Consider the following 17,898-nt stretch of genomic DNA (forward strand, 5'->3'; position numbering starts at 1 on the left):
AGGAAGAGTTTACTTCTCCAGTTTGACCTGAACCCACAATGGTTGCACAAATATCAACCCAAACCCACAGATTTTGGGTCAACCCACACATCACAACTCTCCATCTGAAACCCCTCTAGTCGTGACAGTACCATTCCTGTCCCTACCCCTCTAGTAATGCATCTGCAATTCCTACCCAATTTTGGCATTATCAGAGGGGGTAGTTCAGGTGCCAGATAAAAAAATCATTAGAACTGGGCTTGGAGGTTGGTTGCAATGTTCCCTCTAAGGTGTGCACGCGCACATTTTAAGGCCAGCAAACACAATAAATTGTGGCACGCACAAAGAATTTCATGTAAAAACACCACATTTTGTAGTTATTCTGACCTGAGCCTACAGTTTTAAAATGTGCTTAAAACAGGGGTAAGTTTGGGAACCTTAAGCTGGCCTTGTTAATTCTGGCTATAAACCTTAGTGGTACATTAATATTGCATTGATATTAACTGATTAAGGTATCTGACAACCAATATCTGATGATACAAATAAGATGTAATAGAAGAAAAGAACATAGATTTATGTACCACTGGAATTGGCCCTGTTTAGAAGGATGGCAAAATGCGCAGATCTGTTGGCATGTCTGAGGTTATTATGCCCTTTATTAATTTCATTTTGTAATTATACTGGCATGCCTGGTGTTAATATGCCCTTTATCAATTTCCTTTAGTAACTATGCTGGCATATCTGGGGTTAATATGCCCTTTATCACTTTCCTTTAGTAATTATACTGGCACATCTGGGGTTAATATGCCCCATATTAATTTCCTTTACTAATTATTATGACTCCTTTGGGGTTAATATGCCCTTTATTCCTTTTATTTAGTGATTATACTGGCAAACCTGGGGAGTGTAAAGTGGGTGTAGCATGTGGGGGTGTAGTCACAAAGCAGGTGAGACCATATACTTTTGCAGCGCTACCAGTGCCAGATATTTCTCTTACTGAAATGCTGGGAGGTATGTCCCAGGGTTCCATTTTTGGGATGCATCGATAACCACAACTGATTCCATGCTGGCACCGTGCGAACGAGAACTAATGTCATCACTAATGTTTTATTTTGGTAATGGTCCCATTCAAACACAAATATTGTTCTATTGCATTTTATAGCGATATCCAACAGTTATCCAAGGAATTTTGCCACTGTTAAAAATGTAAAGAAAAACAAAGCGCAAGTACACATATTTGTATAAGGTGAGAGCTGACACGGAGAAACTTATTTAATGCTGTAAGATAATTATGTGTCTCGGCCAGTGCTTGTCTATGATGCAATAAAGTTACACAAAACGACAAAGGTTAGATCAGATATATTGCGAACTTTCCAACCTTGCAAATAAAGTTTTGTTGAAAAAAAAAAAAAGTTTGCTGTCATTGAAGACTCGAGCGCCGTCAGAGGGTGCCTAGATCAACAGGAAACCGAATGGCTTAGAGCGGTAAAAGACCAAGGCTAATAAGTAGTCAGTTTCGTACTACGTTTGCTTCTTCTCTTCGCTTGGGAAAAAGACACGCTGCAGCTAGGACCAAAGATTTCTTTACAAGCGTGGCAGCATGGTAAGTGCTAGACAGGTAGCGGCTTCCGCCTGACCTTTCTTCAAAGTGATTGGTTCTCATGACTAGGTGCTACACGGTGATTGGTAAATGCAGCCGTCAGTTATGAATGAGTGGGTTCTAAACTTTATGGCAAAGTTGTTCAATGAATAGGTCAGAGTAAATGTGAGTGAATAATTTGACTAGAGTAAAAAAAATTTTCAGTATAATCATAGCTTCTTCATAGTGGATAGAAGATACTGGTTTAATGTGATAAAAAGCTTCCTGGCACAAGAATATTCTTTCCCGATCATTTTTCAGTGTCTCTTTGTGTAGTGTCATTTGAATAGCTGTCAACCAGCCTCGTAAGAGAGATAATGACCCACTTCAGGCCTTTTTGAGACCTTATTTCATGTTATTTAGTGTGAAGAGGAGTTCAGGCCTGAAAAAACCAAGACTAGATCTTTATTTCCCCCATTACATTGGGTTGGTTTCTCTTAATTTCTTAGAGTATTTGAAGCTGAGGAAGAAATGCTTTCAATTCCAGTTATGTATAATAACTCACAGTGCCCAGCATATAGCAGCAGTAACCTATTCAAGCTGACCCCAGTGAAGTGTATCAAATGGCATAATTATTATTTTTAGTTTCTTTTTAATTATTTCGCTCTTTGTTTAGCAGCACTTAATTTTGTAATTTTAGCGGTTATCTGGTTGCTGGGGTCCAAAGTACATAAATAGGAGAGGACCTGAATAGCAATATAAGTAATAAAGAGTAACAATAAAATCGTAACTTCATAGAGCAATATTTTTTGGCTACTGGGGTCAGTGACCACCATTTGAAAGTTGGAAAGAATCAGAAGAAGAAGACAAATTCAAAAACTATAAATAAAAATTTAAAAAAATGAAGACCAATTGAAAAGTTGCTTAGAACTGCCCATTCTATAACATGAATCACCCCTTTAATATGTGGAAAGTTTGTACGGAGGTGGTCTTTTGGTGACCGCCTTTAGAAGCTTACACAGGTGTTCGCTTAGATGTGCCTTCACACCCAGGACTTGATAAAGAGAAATCATTTCAACATTTTGGTATACATCTACGTTTTAAATAACTAGCTAACATTGTAAGAGCAACTTCTAAAAATTTTCTTGCCACAGGACCAATAAAATAACCTTTTAATGTTTAAAAATCTGGGATATATAATTGTTGAAATAGCTATTTAACATATAGACATTGTTCCGGGACATTAGGGAGTTAATATCTACCACCTTGTTCACCATTATTCCTAAATGGACATAATTACCATCTGTCCTTTGTTTTACAGAGCCAGTCTTTTCCAGGTATTGTTGTTTTGTGTAAATTCCCCATGTTTATTAAAGTGACCAACTGAATGAATATATTTTAGTGTTACAGTGGCAAAAAGCAGTTTGGGATTTATCCTATCACAAGTTGCAGTAAATAAAGTGTAGTGAAGATGTGAGTTAAGCTGGCCACACACGTGGCGATTTCCGATCTTTCCAACCCTCCACTGACGTTCAGGGCTGAATCATCAGATAAGGGGGTAGAAACAATAGAATTTCTACCTCCTTCTGCAGATTCAGCCCCGAACATAGATTTTGCTTGGGCGCCTTCAATGGCGCTCAATCAAAATTTTCTAACCCGTCCGATCAGCTAGTCAACCGATATCAGCAGCCTCCTGCGATATCGGTCGCCTTGCCGACTTGCCATACATACACCGAATATCATCGGTGCGTGTATGGCCACCTTAAAGGAAATGTAACACTAAATTTTTTTGAGTAAAAAAGCTATTCTACCCTGCCCCAATAACTGCCCTATCCTGCAAACCATTTAGTATTTTAAATGCTTTAATAGAAAATACCTGCTAAAACTTGGCTTCCTGTCAATTGAACTACAGCGATAAGGCGAAGGAAGGAGCTGCTTCCACTATGCGACGATCGATTGATCGAGCCTAGCCTGACTCCTTCCTATACAGAAAGAAGGCTAGGCTCAATCAATCGATCATCGCATTTTAATTTTTTTACATTTATTAATAGGATCAGCCAATACAGTAAATATATTTTGATACTTTGATCAGCCCCACCCCATTCTGAGCTCTAAAATGGGACTAAATCTACAGGTTTGGAACATTTGGTTTAAAGCAACAGGTGAGCCCGAAAGGTAGATTGTGATGTATTAGTTCATTTTTAAATAGGTGACCAGTAGATCATCTAAAAATGGGCTTTGGTTATTAAAACACAGCACTACCCAGTTTCTCTCACTGTAATGCACTCGCAATAAAACATGGCGTGGTCCATGTCTGGGGCTTTCTTATGGGCCTGCCTTACCAATATTTCGGCTCATTGATATGGCCCTTGCCAGGCGAACCTGCATTTACTGTCATTGTTGAGGGCCTTTTTCCGGGTTAAAGTTATGGCTGTGTTCCTTAAAGAAGATCTAAACTCAAAGAATACATTCATGTAAACTTATTCAGAGTTGTCCTCTGAACACTTTAGCCATTTACATTTATTTTCTATTTGTATTTGTTATCAGAGATATTAGCAGATTTGGACAGTTTTATACTGCTAGGCTTCAGCTCAACCACTCTCTTTGAAGGACCAAACTGTTAGTGACACTATTTTCTGACAGCCAAAAAGTCTGGTATTATCAGTCTAAAACTGCCAATATCTCAGAAACGGCTACACATAGAAAATTGTGTAAATTTCAGAAGTTCTTACAGTAGAAACCTGAGTAAAGTTACATCAACTCATTTTTTAGGTTTAGATCCCCTTTAATGTATGCCATTTCCCTTGTTTATAATGATAAGCCTTCTGTGACACTGACCAGCAGTTACTTATGGGATCACTAAGCTTTCATGTTTTAGCTGATCCAGATGGATCATCAAATCTAACTGGCTTATTTGTGTGCCCAACTTCAGTTCCCATTCAAAGGACCAGTGAGGAATTATAAAAGCAGTTTATTTCAGCATTTGGGCCAAAGCTGCTGTCTCCTGAAACAAGACAGGGAATGACTAATGTCCATTTTTAGGGCTCTGGCACACAGGGAGATTAGTCGCCCACGACAAAACTCCCTGTTCGCGGGCGACTAATCTCCCAGAGTTGCCATGAGCCGCCATCCCACCGGCGAACATGTAAGTCGCCGGTGGGATGGCACGCGCGGCGGCGCGATTTCCCAAAATCGCCGAAAAAGACTCGCGAGTTAGAAGGTTCACTGAATAATATTAATTGCAAGCAGTTCTGCCGGTTTGTAGCTTCAAATTTTTAGATGGTAATTGTATGCTGCTGCCTGTGTCTTTTCTGGCAGGGGGTAGCAGAATGGATTTTTGCAGCTCAGCACATAGAAGGGAGTTGCCCCTGTGCCAAGATAACGGGGACTCTGTCATTCATTTATTACTTAAAAGAGAAATGGCAGTCTAATCTGAACTCCCCTGATAACATGCAGTGAGGATTCATGTTAAATTATCCTTTAAAATATGACCCCACCCATAGCCACTCCCAGCCCTAACTCTTACACTTATCTGCATGCTCACATTGCACTAGAAAGGGCTCAGGGTGTAGTGGTTCCATTAGTCAGAGAGCACACCATTACAAGGGCACCCACGTGCAGACACCTCTAGCAGTTCACACTTAATGATGGACACCTGGGAAATTCTGGTAAATATTTGCTGATCTGATTAACTTTTGTGTTATATTAAACGCTGCTGACTTTAATTCAGTGTGAATATGCACGGCACATGATGGCAGGGATCTGGATCCTTTAGGCTTGCTTCATTGAACTGTCCTTGTTTCTGAGTTTTTACTCAGTCAGAGGAGGCTGCCTTTCACACATCTTAGCTGTATAACCTCATAGAGGTATGGGATCTGTTATCCAGATGACTGGCACTTGATCTTAACTGTATAACCTCAGAGATGTTGGGTAAATATATACAGCTTAGTTAGGATAAACTACAAGGTACACTACTGGTTTGGAAATATTTGCTTAAGATAGAGTCTTTGAGAAATACACTTCCGTTAATTCATAACTTTTTGGATATAAGGTTTCCAGATAGGCAATCTCTTACCTGTATTATATTATAGGGTGTTTTATATTGAGGGTTGTATTTGTTAGGAGTTATTCTGTTCCCCAAACATGCCAGGCAGGGCTGAAAAAACAAATGGAATCATGTACAGGAACGGCACTATTGGACCTTTTGCCAAAGTGATAACAGACCGTTAAGTGGAGTGGCACACCTAAATATAAGGAGTTCACCTGATTCTGTAGTATGCAATGTGTTTCTTAGCCCCAGGCATTAAATGCAGTTGTGTGTTTTGTATTTGCATTCAAAACGTCATTGAATTCACCACACAGTAGAATATCTTTGTTATTTAAAAAGGTGTCTTTTATTTGCAGCCCAACTTTTTTAACAACTTGAATATATTCTACTGTGTGTAATGAGTTCAGTGACTTTTTGGATGCTTATATGTGGCAAAATGTAGATTGCGTAAATAACTCCCAGCATGACTGAATACCATTCAAATTGCAAATTGGCCTTACAAACCTGCTTTGTATTTGCATTTGTAATTTTTTCCCTCAAGGGTATATGCTTTTTTTATCTGAAACATATATCCCAGATGTCTTTGTTGAATGTCGTAATGTGATCCAGACCAAGTATGAAATTTTATGTAGAAGTATGGGATCCATAATACGGGAACATCATATAAAATAATAGAGGATACCTGACAATGCAGGACTTTGCTGCAAATTAGTGTTTATTGGCGTGTTCCACTATGTGTTTCGGGCAAAGCCCTTTTTCAAGTCCGAAACATGTAGTGGAACACGCCAATAAACACTAATTTGCAGCAAAGTCCTGCATTGTAAGGTGTCCTCCATTATTCTATATCATGTCTACGTTTAATTAGGAGCACAGGAGTGAAAGCCTGCCTGAATGAGTTAGCTGAACTACAATACTGGATTTGGAAGGATTTTGGTCCATAATACGGGAACCCATTATCCAGAAAGCTCCAAATCATGGAATGTCCATCTCCCATAGACTCTTTTAATCAAATAATTCAAATTTTAAAAATGATTTCCTTTTCCTCTGTAACAATAAAACCATATCTTGTATTTGATCCTATTATTGGAGACAAAACAATCCTATTGGATTTTTTGTAATGTTTAAATTTTTAGTAGACTTAAGGTATGGAGATCCAAATTATGTAAATACCCTTCATCCGGAAACATCCACACATTCTGGATAATGGGTCCCATACCTGTACCACCAGTGTGCAGAGCATTAGCCATCTCCAGTATTCATTCCCATAATTTTGAAATAAAAGTAGCCTCATTTAGCTGTCACACATCACAAGGTCCACTATAAATTACAATCAGATGGATGGCCAAATGCAAGAATTTCTGAACATCTGTAACAGTGTAGTGTATGGCCACCTTTACTTATATGTTAGGCCGGGGATCCCTCTCCCACTCCAGACACAAAAACAGATACCATGGATTACCAAGTCTGCCCAGTCAACAAGCCCTTTTTGCTTATTGGGTTAGTTATTGGCTGTAGTTTTGTATGTAATTTGTATGTTCAATGTATATAGCCATCTAGTGTACAGTACTATGGAATATGTTGGTGCTTTATAAATATTTGTTAATAAATGATTTTGATCCTCAGTTAACACAACTAAATTGGTAAATCAGTCTTGTCTGTGGGACCTCTAACAAGGCCTCTAAAAAGAAGTTCTTGACCTGCTGGTGCTGACCCATAATCTTTTGTTTTCTGTGACGCAGGAAGGTGCAGAGGAGAACAAACATGTTATTCGTGTTGGGACAAGGAAAAGTCAGGTAAAATATATTTTTTTCTTCAGTCTAAACTCAAAGAATCTAAGATCAGGGCAGATAAAATGTCTGATATATATTATTGGTACTTTATGGAAATGACCTCTCAGGATGTGAGTGGCTCAGTATTGCCAGATAGCGGTTCTAAGTGCTGTGTGCAAGTGTCTGTGAAATGTATAGTCCAGGCAAGACTTGGTCTATTGCATGAAAGAAATTGCCCATGGTCATGCAGCAAAAATTCATTTTTGACCCAACATTACTGCTATGGAGAAACCCAGTGGGTGCAAGATATAACATTTACTTTCTAGTATGGTCTTTTATATTAGACCAAATCTTGTCAAACATTATGGTTCTTTTATTAGAGCAAAACTTTCAGAAGACCTAATGGCACCTACTGGAAATTGCTATGTTGCAACCAGGCACTTTCTCTCTTTTCTTTCTCCATCCATCCCTGCTGCTCTTAGCATTCTCCATTTTGTATTGATATAATGGAGGGTAATAGAAGTAGTAGTTCATCGGTAGGTGGGGGTAAAATGTTCCTCTAAATCACTAAAATACTACCAACTGTATGCACTAGAAAAAAGGAATAGGCATAGAAGTATTAATTCGTAACTCCACCTTTAAATGAGCTTTTAGTGCGTTATAAATTGACCTATTTTAAGCAATATTCCATTTTAATTATTAGCTTCCCTGTTCTACCTCACTGGGGGGAAGGGGTGGCTTGACCCCAGCAACCAAAAAACAGATTAATCGGTTTCATGTTATTTTTCATTATTTATCTTTCAAATATATTCAGAACCTTTTACTATTGATTTTTCTTACTGACGTTCATACAGTTGGCAAGTTGCTGGGATAATTAAGCCTTAGAAACCAGAGAGCAGTTAAAATCCTAAACCTGACTGCTGCACAACAACAAAAGATGTAATTAAAAATGCAGATTGTCTTAAAATTTCTTTGCCTACATTGTACCAAAAGTTAATTTCAAGGTGAACTTCCCTTTTGAGAGGTACAGATACATCATGTAACCTGACAGTAATAGAAAATAAAGGGCACATTTATGGTGCAATGCACACAGTAGCTCATTTTATAGCTATTCTTTGTTTATCTCTAGCTGGCCCGCATACAGACTGATAGTGTGGTGGAAATGCTGAGCAAGAGGTTCCCATCTACACACTTTGATATTGGTAATACATTTGTGATGTTGCGTTTTGGTTTACATGTTATCTTTCTCTTACCATTCCACTGTTTATTTCTGTTTTCTCAGTGTATGTGCTTCCTGAAATGTATTTTCATAATGCTTTTGTGTTTAGTTTTGCATCTAACAATCTCTTGTTCAACCTTTTTTAGTTGCCATGTCTACTACTGGGGATAAAATCTTGGACACAGCACTTTCAAAGGTTCGTATGTAAGACTTATGCCACATGTGGTGGATTCTTGGTGTGGCTAAACAGAGCCTAAGAATCTGCCCCTATACTTTAATCAGTGCCCTTCTGTGTCTGCAACCGGAGCCACTGCATCAGCCCAGGTGCAGGTACACATAGAGGATTTCAGCTCTAAAGTGTGGAAGTATGCATTTTGTGTCGATATCTGGGCGCAGACACAGAAGAGTGCTGATTCAAGCATAGGGGCAGATTGTCTGCCTGCTTCTATTCACAGACTGAGAATCTGCCACATGTGGCATTAGCTCAATGACTTGCATTAACTTTTAAATATCAACTGACACAAACGTCTTCAATTTTATGTGTAATGTAAAAAAGTTTTAACCCTAGTTCCCTACTGCTGTTCATCTTACAGATTGGAGAAAAGAGCCTCTTCACCAAAGAGTTGGAGAATGCACTTGAGAGAAATGAGTAAGATTTTGAATATGGGTTAAGGGACACATAATAGAAGGTATAATTCTAAAACAGAGGGGTTGCCCATTTCTCCCAGTTTATTTTTGTGACAGGATGGCTGTTGTTATAATGTCAACCAGGGCTGAAAAGTGAGAAGGTTCAATTGATGTGGACCTCCAAAGTTTTTTTTATGATCTCTGTTCTGATCAAAGGCTACTTGAGACCATTATTGTAATAAAATCCATTCCACAAATGTGGTAAATCAGTTAATTGGTCCACTGTGTATCAAAAGCTGTGTACACTTGTTTTCAAGGGATTTCTTTGTAGGCAGGGTTTTTAAAAATCACTTATAGTTTGGAAAAGGTTATTGATTATCAATGAACTTTGTCTACCTTTGATTGTGCTTTAGGGTCGATCTGGTTGTTCATTCACTGAAAGATTTACCGACCTCCCTGCCACCTGGATTTACCATTGGAGCAGTGTGCAAGTATGTGTTCCTGCAGAGCAGGCTGTGTGTGATTCACCATTATTACTGTACATAGTACTGACAAGTATCTCTTTACTCAGGCGCGAGAATCCATATGATGCGGTTGTGTTTCACCCTAAAAGATATGGGAATACCTTGAGCACATTGCCTGAAAAGAGGTAAGAAGTTGCATTCAAATTTTTAGGGATGAAGCACTTTCTAAAGCAAATAGCTTGCTGGAGAGCAATTGTGAACTACTATTAACTCATATGCTAAGAAGGTCAAATAAACTGAGTGTATTTGTTAATACTGTTAAGACCGTAAACTCTGGTTTTAGTTTGAACACCATCTACTTTTTCTGATGTAATGTAGATTAAATTGCTTTAATGATGAGTTGAAATGCCATTTTTCTCATCAGTGTAATCGGAACTAGCTCCCTCCGAAGAGCAGCACAGCTTAAGAAAAAATTTCCACACTTGGAGTTTAAAGATATTGTATCCTTTAACAAAAGTATTGAGCTTAAAGGTCAAATCTTTTCAAGGTCAACAATGATGTTAAACATGTCATATTTTTTTAGAAAGAGTGCATATAATCTGCACTATTGTGGATAGGTCTGGTATTGCAAGCACTCAGTTATGCCTTATACTTATTTGGAATCATTGCACACTGTATCTACTGTTGTATTATTGTGGTTATGTGAATTATTTATATGTGTATAAGAAACATTTACTCTGTGCACCACAAATGATTGTGTTGGTGCAACAATTCACTCCTTGGTTAGCTCGTTCCCCACAAGAATGTGCACTGATTCAGCTTGCCAGCTCTTATGCCCATTGTGATTTTATAAGTAGAGGAAAAAAAATTCTGTGCATCTACAAACATTTAGCTTTCCTTTGAACCTCTGCTCTTTCAGGAAATCTGCTTCCAAGCCATTGGGCAACCAAACTGTTGCCCATCATACTAAAACAAGGAAAACACCACTCAAATCCTTGTCATGGAAGCTTCTTCATAAGGGTAGCGTCTCCTTACTTGTGTTTGGCTTGCAAAATCTGTACTTATGGGTTTGTATCTGGTCTTTAAATGCAACTGTTGCTGTCTGTGTTACTTGACTGTCAATTGCAGTGTATAACTTATGGTTTTATGTAAATAGAAAACATATACAAGCTAAAAATACCCTCGGCTGCTGAGAGTGCTAAAGATTTAAATAGAATTTTCTTGAATTCTGATGTGCTTGATCCTTGACATTTCCAAAGCGTGGCAACTTAAATACAAGAATGAAGAAACTGGACGAAAAGGAGGATTTTAGTGCAATTATCTTAGCAGCAGCTGGACTGCGCCGTATGGGCTGGGAAAACAGAATTGGACAGGTATGTGTGATTGTTGGCAATTATTTCAGTTGACCTGACCTGTGCAGCCATGGGTACCTCAACATAACTATGTTGGGGTATAGAAAAATACCCCTTGCTGCTCCCTCTCCTTTTGCCCTGTGCTCACTAAAGATGGAACACAAATATCAGGTGGGCTATTATATGCTGTGTTTCAAAACCACTTCAAATCCAGGCAGAAGCATGTAGCATGAAGCATAACTCTTCTGTTATATATGAATTTCATAGTCTTAACCATAGATCCCAAAGCATCAAAGCATATGATATAATAAAAACATTTACATATGCACCTGTGTTGCAATACATTTAGAAAAACACTGCTGATGTCTCAGTTGTTTGGAAAAGGGAATTCCATTAAGGTAGGGCAGAAGGCTGCAACTTGTTTATGTGGTTTAAGTTGTAAAACTAAGGAAGTGTGTTGCAGTCAAACAGAGCATCTGTTACAGTTCAGGCTGCATAGAAGTATTCATTTTTAATGCCACCATTAAACTAGCTTTTAGTGTGTTATAAATGGACCTATTTTAAAGGACATGTAAAGCCTACATTTGCCTACAATGTATATCAGTTGGGCTTAATTACTGTAGCAGCCAGGTATCATTTGAACAGCAGTTAAACTTTCAAGCCTGAGAGCTGCAGAGAAAAAAATTATTACATATTATACTATTTTTGAAATAGTAACTAGATTTGTGCCTTGCATAACAGACAATATTCACAGCCAACAAGTTTAGCATGTTAACTCTATGGGGCCCATTTACTTACTCACGAACGGGCCGAATGCGTCCGATTGCGTTTTTTTCGTAATGATCTGTATTTTGCGATTTTTTCGGAAAATTATAGCGACTTTTTCGTTACCAATACGATTTTTGCGGAAAAACGCGAGATTTTCGTAGCCATTCCGAAAGTTGCGATTTTTTCATAGCGTTAAAACTTGCGCAAAAAGTTGCGATTTTTTTCGTAGTGTTAAAACTTGCGCAAAACATCACGCCTTTTAAGTTTTAACGCTACGAAAAAAGCGCAACTTTTCGCGCAAGTTTTAACGCTACGAAAAAATCGCAACTTTCGGAATGGCTACGAGAAACTCGCGTTTTTTCGCGCAAATCGTATTGGTAACGAAAAAGTCGCGATAATTTCCGAAAAGTCGTAAAGGCGCCGAAAAAATCGCAAAAAATACGAAAAAGTCGCAAAATGTTCGTTTTCCAATCGGAATTTTTCCAATTCGAATTCGTGGGTTAGTAAATCAGCCCCTATGTGAATTATTTATTTGGATTTGAGGGTTTCATTACCTTTACTTTACCTTTCAGATTCTGACATCGGATGAATGTCTCTATGCTGTGGGGCAGGTATGTGAGTGCAGATTCATGGCCATTTGCATGCTATTTATTCCTCTGAACTGTTAGACTTTATAATCACACAGGGCCTTTGATTGATAATGGCAACCCTGGTAATACCCTACTGTACAGAGATCTAATGATCTCTATACCGTATGGATAAAAAAATTAGGATGTATTGTTACTTAATGATCAATTGTATCGATTAATATAAGATTGTAAAGGCCGAGGTAACTGGATATTAGAGGTAATTTAGTTAAGGGTGAGGGCACACAATGTGTATATCCGCTTCTCTCAACCCTGCGTATGTGCAGGCACACAGAGCGGAGTGGATCGGACAAGAAACAACGTTTTCCAGGCCGACCTCTGATCTTGGGCGGTTGCCATAGTTCTATGCAGGCACAATGAGGAGTGTAGGCAAGCACATCCACTTCTCTCAGCCAGGCCGAAAAACGCAGGGCTGAAAGAAGCTGATATATGCACCATGTGCCCTCCCCCTAAGGATTGTTTTTCTTTAAATGAGACTGTTTTTGAATGTATGTACTGAGTGCCTTAGTACAGAACTAAGCATGATTTGGAGCCTGTAACATATGTATGGACAAGATAACATGCTGGAACATATGCAGAAGAAAAAAATTCAGTGAAAAATATAATTAATATTATTCATTATGAAATAGACTCTGCAGAATACCAATGTTTAATAATGGCTGTTATTGTATTTACAGCCCCGGACTCTGGACCAGAGCCATGGAATTTTGAAGTAGGATAGAGAAAATTGTCATCTGGGTACCACTGAAATCATGTTAAGCTGACCACACATGGCGATTTTCGACCTTTTGTGTGACCATCGGCTATCGGTAGCACGAAAGATCGTTCCAACCCTCCACTGACATTCAGGGCTTAATCGTCAGATATGTAGGTAGAAACAATAGGATTTCTACCTCCTTCTGCCAATTAGGCCCTGAAAGTAGATTTTGCTCAGGCGCCCGATCAAAATCTTTTAACCCGCCTGATTGGCGAGTTGAACAATATCAGCAGCCCTCTGCGATATCAGACGCTTTGTCGAGTTGCCATACACACACCAAATATTGCACGAAACGAGGTTTGGTATGATATTATCGGTGCGTGTATTGCCAGCTTTTTCATGCTGTATCTACAAAACAGACAATGTAGACATTTTGATTGGACGTCTTCGGCTTATGTAATTAGGCTACAAAGGCATTTATCAAAAAATACTAATTTTTTAAAGTATGTTAAGTACATTATAGTCAGTTTTAAGGCAAAAGCAGTTTCACTGTAACAAAGAGTAAGTGAAAATTATTCAAGCTGTACGCATTATGGAAAGTTTGAATCTAGAATTTCAGCATCACATAGGGGGTGTGTGTTTGTCTTATTTCCTAGACAAGATGGGGCATAGATGAAGCTTATATAAGGGTTAAATAAGTTTGCTTCAGTATCAAATACATATGTATTATTAATGAAAAAAAATCACCAAACAGTTGTGATCATGTGATAAAATAAAGTTTATTCGCTACACAAATAGATCACTTAGTCTGTAAGTCGCCGGTGGGATGGCAGGGGTAGGCAACTCGGGGAGATTAGTCTATTAGACTAATCTCCCCGTGTGCCAGAGCCCTTAGTTCTTTTCTGAGGCACGTACTTAGCACGTACAGTATGTGTTCATACTGTTGTTCAAAAACAAACAAAAAAATAAAGCAGCCCTTGCCTAAATTAACCTTTAATCTCTAATTAACATGGCCTGTACAATCTAATATGAATCCATATAACTGATCATTAAATAACAATACATCTCAATTTTTCTTTATTGCAGGGTTGTCCCTAGGAATTGTGGGTCACTGTACATCCTTTGGGCAGGTCCCCGATCCACCAAACTCTGTCTCTTTAGTGACAGACAGGGAGTTTTATGTGGAATGGGCCCTTGACAGGACTCCTGCCTTCCCCTTCCATGATGGCAGCCCAGTGCTGTCAAAAAGCTCATAATTGAGGACCTGTATTTTAGTATTCGTTATCCAGACAATAATATCCAGCCACTTGAATATCAGCCCTCTTTTTTTTTTAACTTTTGACAGTGTAATCTCTAAACCCTGCATCATTTACTTACTGCAATGCAGTTTGCATTACAGCTTACATTTAATTTTGCACATCTGCAAATTCAAGGTGATTGAGGTTCTCTGCTGTATGAAACACAGTGACACAGCTACATTTAAAATATTCTAGTAAATACTGGTGTTGTTATTTTATACTAACCAACACAATGTATTTTTTCCTCTTTCTTTAAAGGGGGCTCTTGCTATAGAAGTACGAGCTAAAGACCAGGATATCTTGAGCATGGTGTCTGCTCTACAGGATCCTGAGACAGTTCTACGCTGCATAGCAGAGAGAGCCTTCATGAAGAGACTGGTAAGAAGCAATGTTAAAGGAATATTTACTGTATATTTAGTGTATATTTAGTGTCTGCTTTACTTTCCTGTAGAAGTTCAGTAAAACAAGGGGGAATACTTTTGTTTCATTATCTTCATGTTTATACTAAATCTGTTTACCCTGAGGAAACTGTGCTCCTATCTGACACAACAGCTGGAAAATACCCTACCTTAACAAAATAACAAGGGTAAAGAAACTTTGTACATGAATTAAGACTGGTTTATTCTATGCAAAGTGTGGTAATATGTATGTAATATGTTTTTATTATATAAACTTGTAAAATAAATAGCCTGGTAAATAAAATCTTCTTTCATACGACAGGAAAGGAAACTGGCAGGTAGTGGGGTGACCCATGAAATAGGTTACAGTTCCCTTATATGTTGATTCTTCCTATGTTTTAGGAAGGGGGCTGCAGTGTTCCAGTGGCAGTGAATACAGTTGTGAAGGACTCTCAGGTATGGTGTCCTTGTTAAAGAATTATATTGCACATATTACACTGTACTATCTCTAACTTGCACTATGCTGTGAACTGATGCCACACTTTTCTTTTGGCTTCCTGTGATTCCCATTTTCTTGAATGACAGCACCAGTACCTGATCTTTACAGCTTAAAATCCTCTAGTACAGTTTTTGGTCTGAAAAATGCCAGTCAAACATCCCTCAAGTCAGTGGGATCTGCGGGAGGTAACATCAGGTGCTTTTTATACAGCTGCAAATGTGCCATAAGCATAAAAATTGCTTTTACATATAGTTGTAAGCGATTTGAGACAATGAATGGTGTGGCTGCAGAGCTTCTTTTCTTCTGTGCAAATAAAAAAAACACATAACATCAACATTCCTTTGACTTAACACATTCTGAGCTTTTATTTCTAATGTTCTCATATTTAGGGTCAGTTACTAAGTGTGTTCTGTTAAACCTTTTCTCCAGCTCTACCTTACTGGTGCTGTATACAGCTTGGATGGTTCTGATTCTCTGAAGGAGACAATGCAGAGTTGCATAAACTTCCCACAGCAAGTGAGTTTATGATGGCAAATATACATATATGCCAAGTTTGTTAGACTTTGTAAGCAACCCAGCTTTAATTTTGCAATGCATCTGATTTTTTGCGTCATATTATATAACAGTTAATCTTTTTTGGGAATGCATATACTAGGCACCTAATGAAATAAAGAAAATAAGCTTGAATACAGGTAAAAAAAAATGCATTGATGGGCAAAACTGTTGGATATTGCCCACTCTTTTAGTTTAAAGGAGACATATTGGATAAATGGGGAAAAACTTATGAATAATGTATGATGCTGGTTTCAATTTGGGCTAAAATTGAATACTGTCTGCAAAAATGGCCCCTTTATTGGAGCTCCCTACAAATCCTATCAGTTCTCTGTCCGTGTTTCAAATGAGGTGGGTGTGTCCTAACGGTCTCTGCCAGAAACACAGTAGAAGCCTGTCTCCTATACACTCCATTTTTACGAATAATTCAGAATTTTAAAACTGATTTCCTTTTTCTCTGTAGAAATAAAACAGTACTTTGTAATTTATCCCAACTAAGCTATAAATAAGCATTATTTGGTGCAAAACAATCCTGTTGGGTCTAATTTATGGTTTATTGATCTTTTTAGTAGACTTAAGGTATGGAGATCCAAATTACGGAAAGACCCCTTATCCAGAATACCCTTGGTCCCGAGCATTCTGGATAACGGGTCCTATACCTGTACATTCATAATTTTTATAGGATATGTCTCATTAACCTTTTGTCCTAGCAAAATCTACTGCTAAATGATTCTTTGTGAAGTACATGGCCAAAAATGTTGGTACTATGTGGGAAAACAAGATTTCTGTTGATGGCCTGACCTTAATGCTCCTCACCCAATAATACTTGTGTTCTGCCCCTGATTGATGCATGATTCTTTCTCATTTTATGGCCTTCACAGGGTCAATGACACCAAAAAGAAAGCCAAATTGTAGTGGCGGGCTCTGTTTTTCATAGACTGCTGTACGTACAAAAATAAATTTAAAGGGAAACTAATATCCTTGGTTAACTAGTGGTCACATTTATTTTAAAAAGATACTATGAGCTAAAAATGTTAAAAAAAAAAAATTGCCTACGTAGGTTTTACATTATATTGCTAAAATGTCTTCTGCTTTTTCATGCTTCTAGGAAGTGGAAGGACCCAATGATGATGTGCAGCATGTTGGTATCACAGCCCTAGGTGTTTCACACCAAGCTTTGGAATCTGCAGAATGTTTAGGTACAGGGTTGGCAGACTTGCTGTTAAGCAAAGGTGCTAAAGAAATCTTAACTGTGGCGCGGCAGCTAAATGATTCTAGATAATGGAGAGAGACGGAACAGCCAAAAAGCCACTAAACTTGACTACTGCTAGAGGCCTGTAACATCAAGAAATATGTGCTTTGTTCATGATATGCAGAAAAGGCTAAATTCTGTCAGGGGGGCAGATAAATTCTTCTTTGGGCCCCAGGCTGAACCCCACCCCCTCCTACTCCAGCCTCAGTCCTACTCCTGCTCCACTTAACCCACATTCTTCCCCAGTCCCACAACACTTGGCCCCCTGGGAATTATGGGCCCTGGGAGGTTTCAGGTCTCAGATGGGCCATATGGAGACCCACCACTGAAATCAGTTTTATATGGTATTCGATTATATAACTTAACAAGTTAATGTATATTAAAAAAGCTCTTATATTTTACTATTTAAATGGGGTCTTGTTCGTTTAAACAAAAGGTTGCAGCCTTTTTAGAGAAGAAACCAAACAATTCTTCATATTATGAAATAGACATAGATCAATGATTATGTTACACAATACACCCAGAAGCAGAATTCTTCACAAATGTATGCTGCTCTGACAATAGAATGATTTGGATTGTAATTTTTCATCAGTGTTATGGGATAATGTTTTTGGTATTTTTTGCAATTATCCATTGTAGAAAGTTATATTTGGCTGAATATTAAACAAATGTAGATTTATCGTGTTTTTTTTCTGTTGCTGTTTGATCACAAACCCCAGAAGCAATAGTGGATTTTGAACACATAAAAAA

At 38.2% G+C, this 17,898-nt stretch overlaps 1 protein-coding gene across 2 annotated transcripts; it reads left to right on the top strand.

The window, feature by feature from the left end:
- The first annotated feature begins 1,447 nt into the window (after positions 1-1,447).
- hmbs (hydroxymethylbilane synthase) lies at positions 1,448-17,828 on the top strand. Of its 2 annotated transcripts, none has more exon segments than NM_001005635.1 (14): positions 1,448-1,582; positions 7,346-7,399; positions 8,505-8,577; positions 8,741-8,790; positions 9,188-9,243; positions 9,635-9,712; positions 9,793-9,870; positions 10,110-10,185; positions 10,945-11,058; positions 12,378-12,416; positions 14,706-14,825; positions 15,248-15,301; positions 15,774-15,860; positions 17,005-17,827. In NM_001005635.1, coding segments are annotated over 14 exon segments (1,056 nt in total). In that variant the 5' UTR covers positions 1,448-1,579; the 3' UTR covers positions 17,179-17,827.
- The last annotated feature ends 70 nt before the right edge of the window (positions 17,829-17,898 follow it).

Source organism: Xenopus tropicalis, chromosome 7 (assembly GCF_000004195.4).
Source record: "Xenopus tropicalis strain Nigerian chromosome 7, UCB_Xtro_10.0, whole genome shotgun sequence".
NCBI classification, from domain to species: domain Eukaryota; kingdom Metazoa; phylum Chordata; class Amphibia; order Anura; family Pipidae; genus Xenopus; species Xenopus tropicalis.

What these genes read in the sequence shown, in the direction of transcription:
- hmbs (XM_012966350.3), top strand. Translation starts at nt 5,203, where the DNA reads ATGATGGACACCTGGGAAATTCTG. An exon ending in TGGACACAGCACTTTCAAAG is followed by an intron (nt 8,791 to 9,187) that starts GTTCGTATGTAA and finishes TTCATCTTACAG; the next exon opens with ATTGGAGAAAAGAGCCTCTT. An exon ending in GTCTCTATGCTGTGGGGCAG is followed by an intron (nt 12,417 to 14,705) that starts GTATGTGAGTGC and finishes CTTTCTTTAAAG; the next exon opens with GGGGCTCTTGCTATAGAAGT.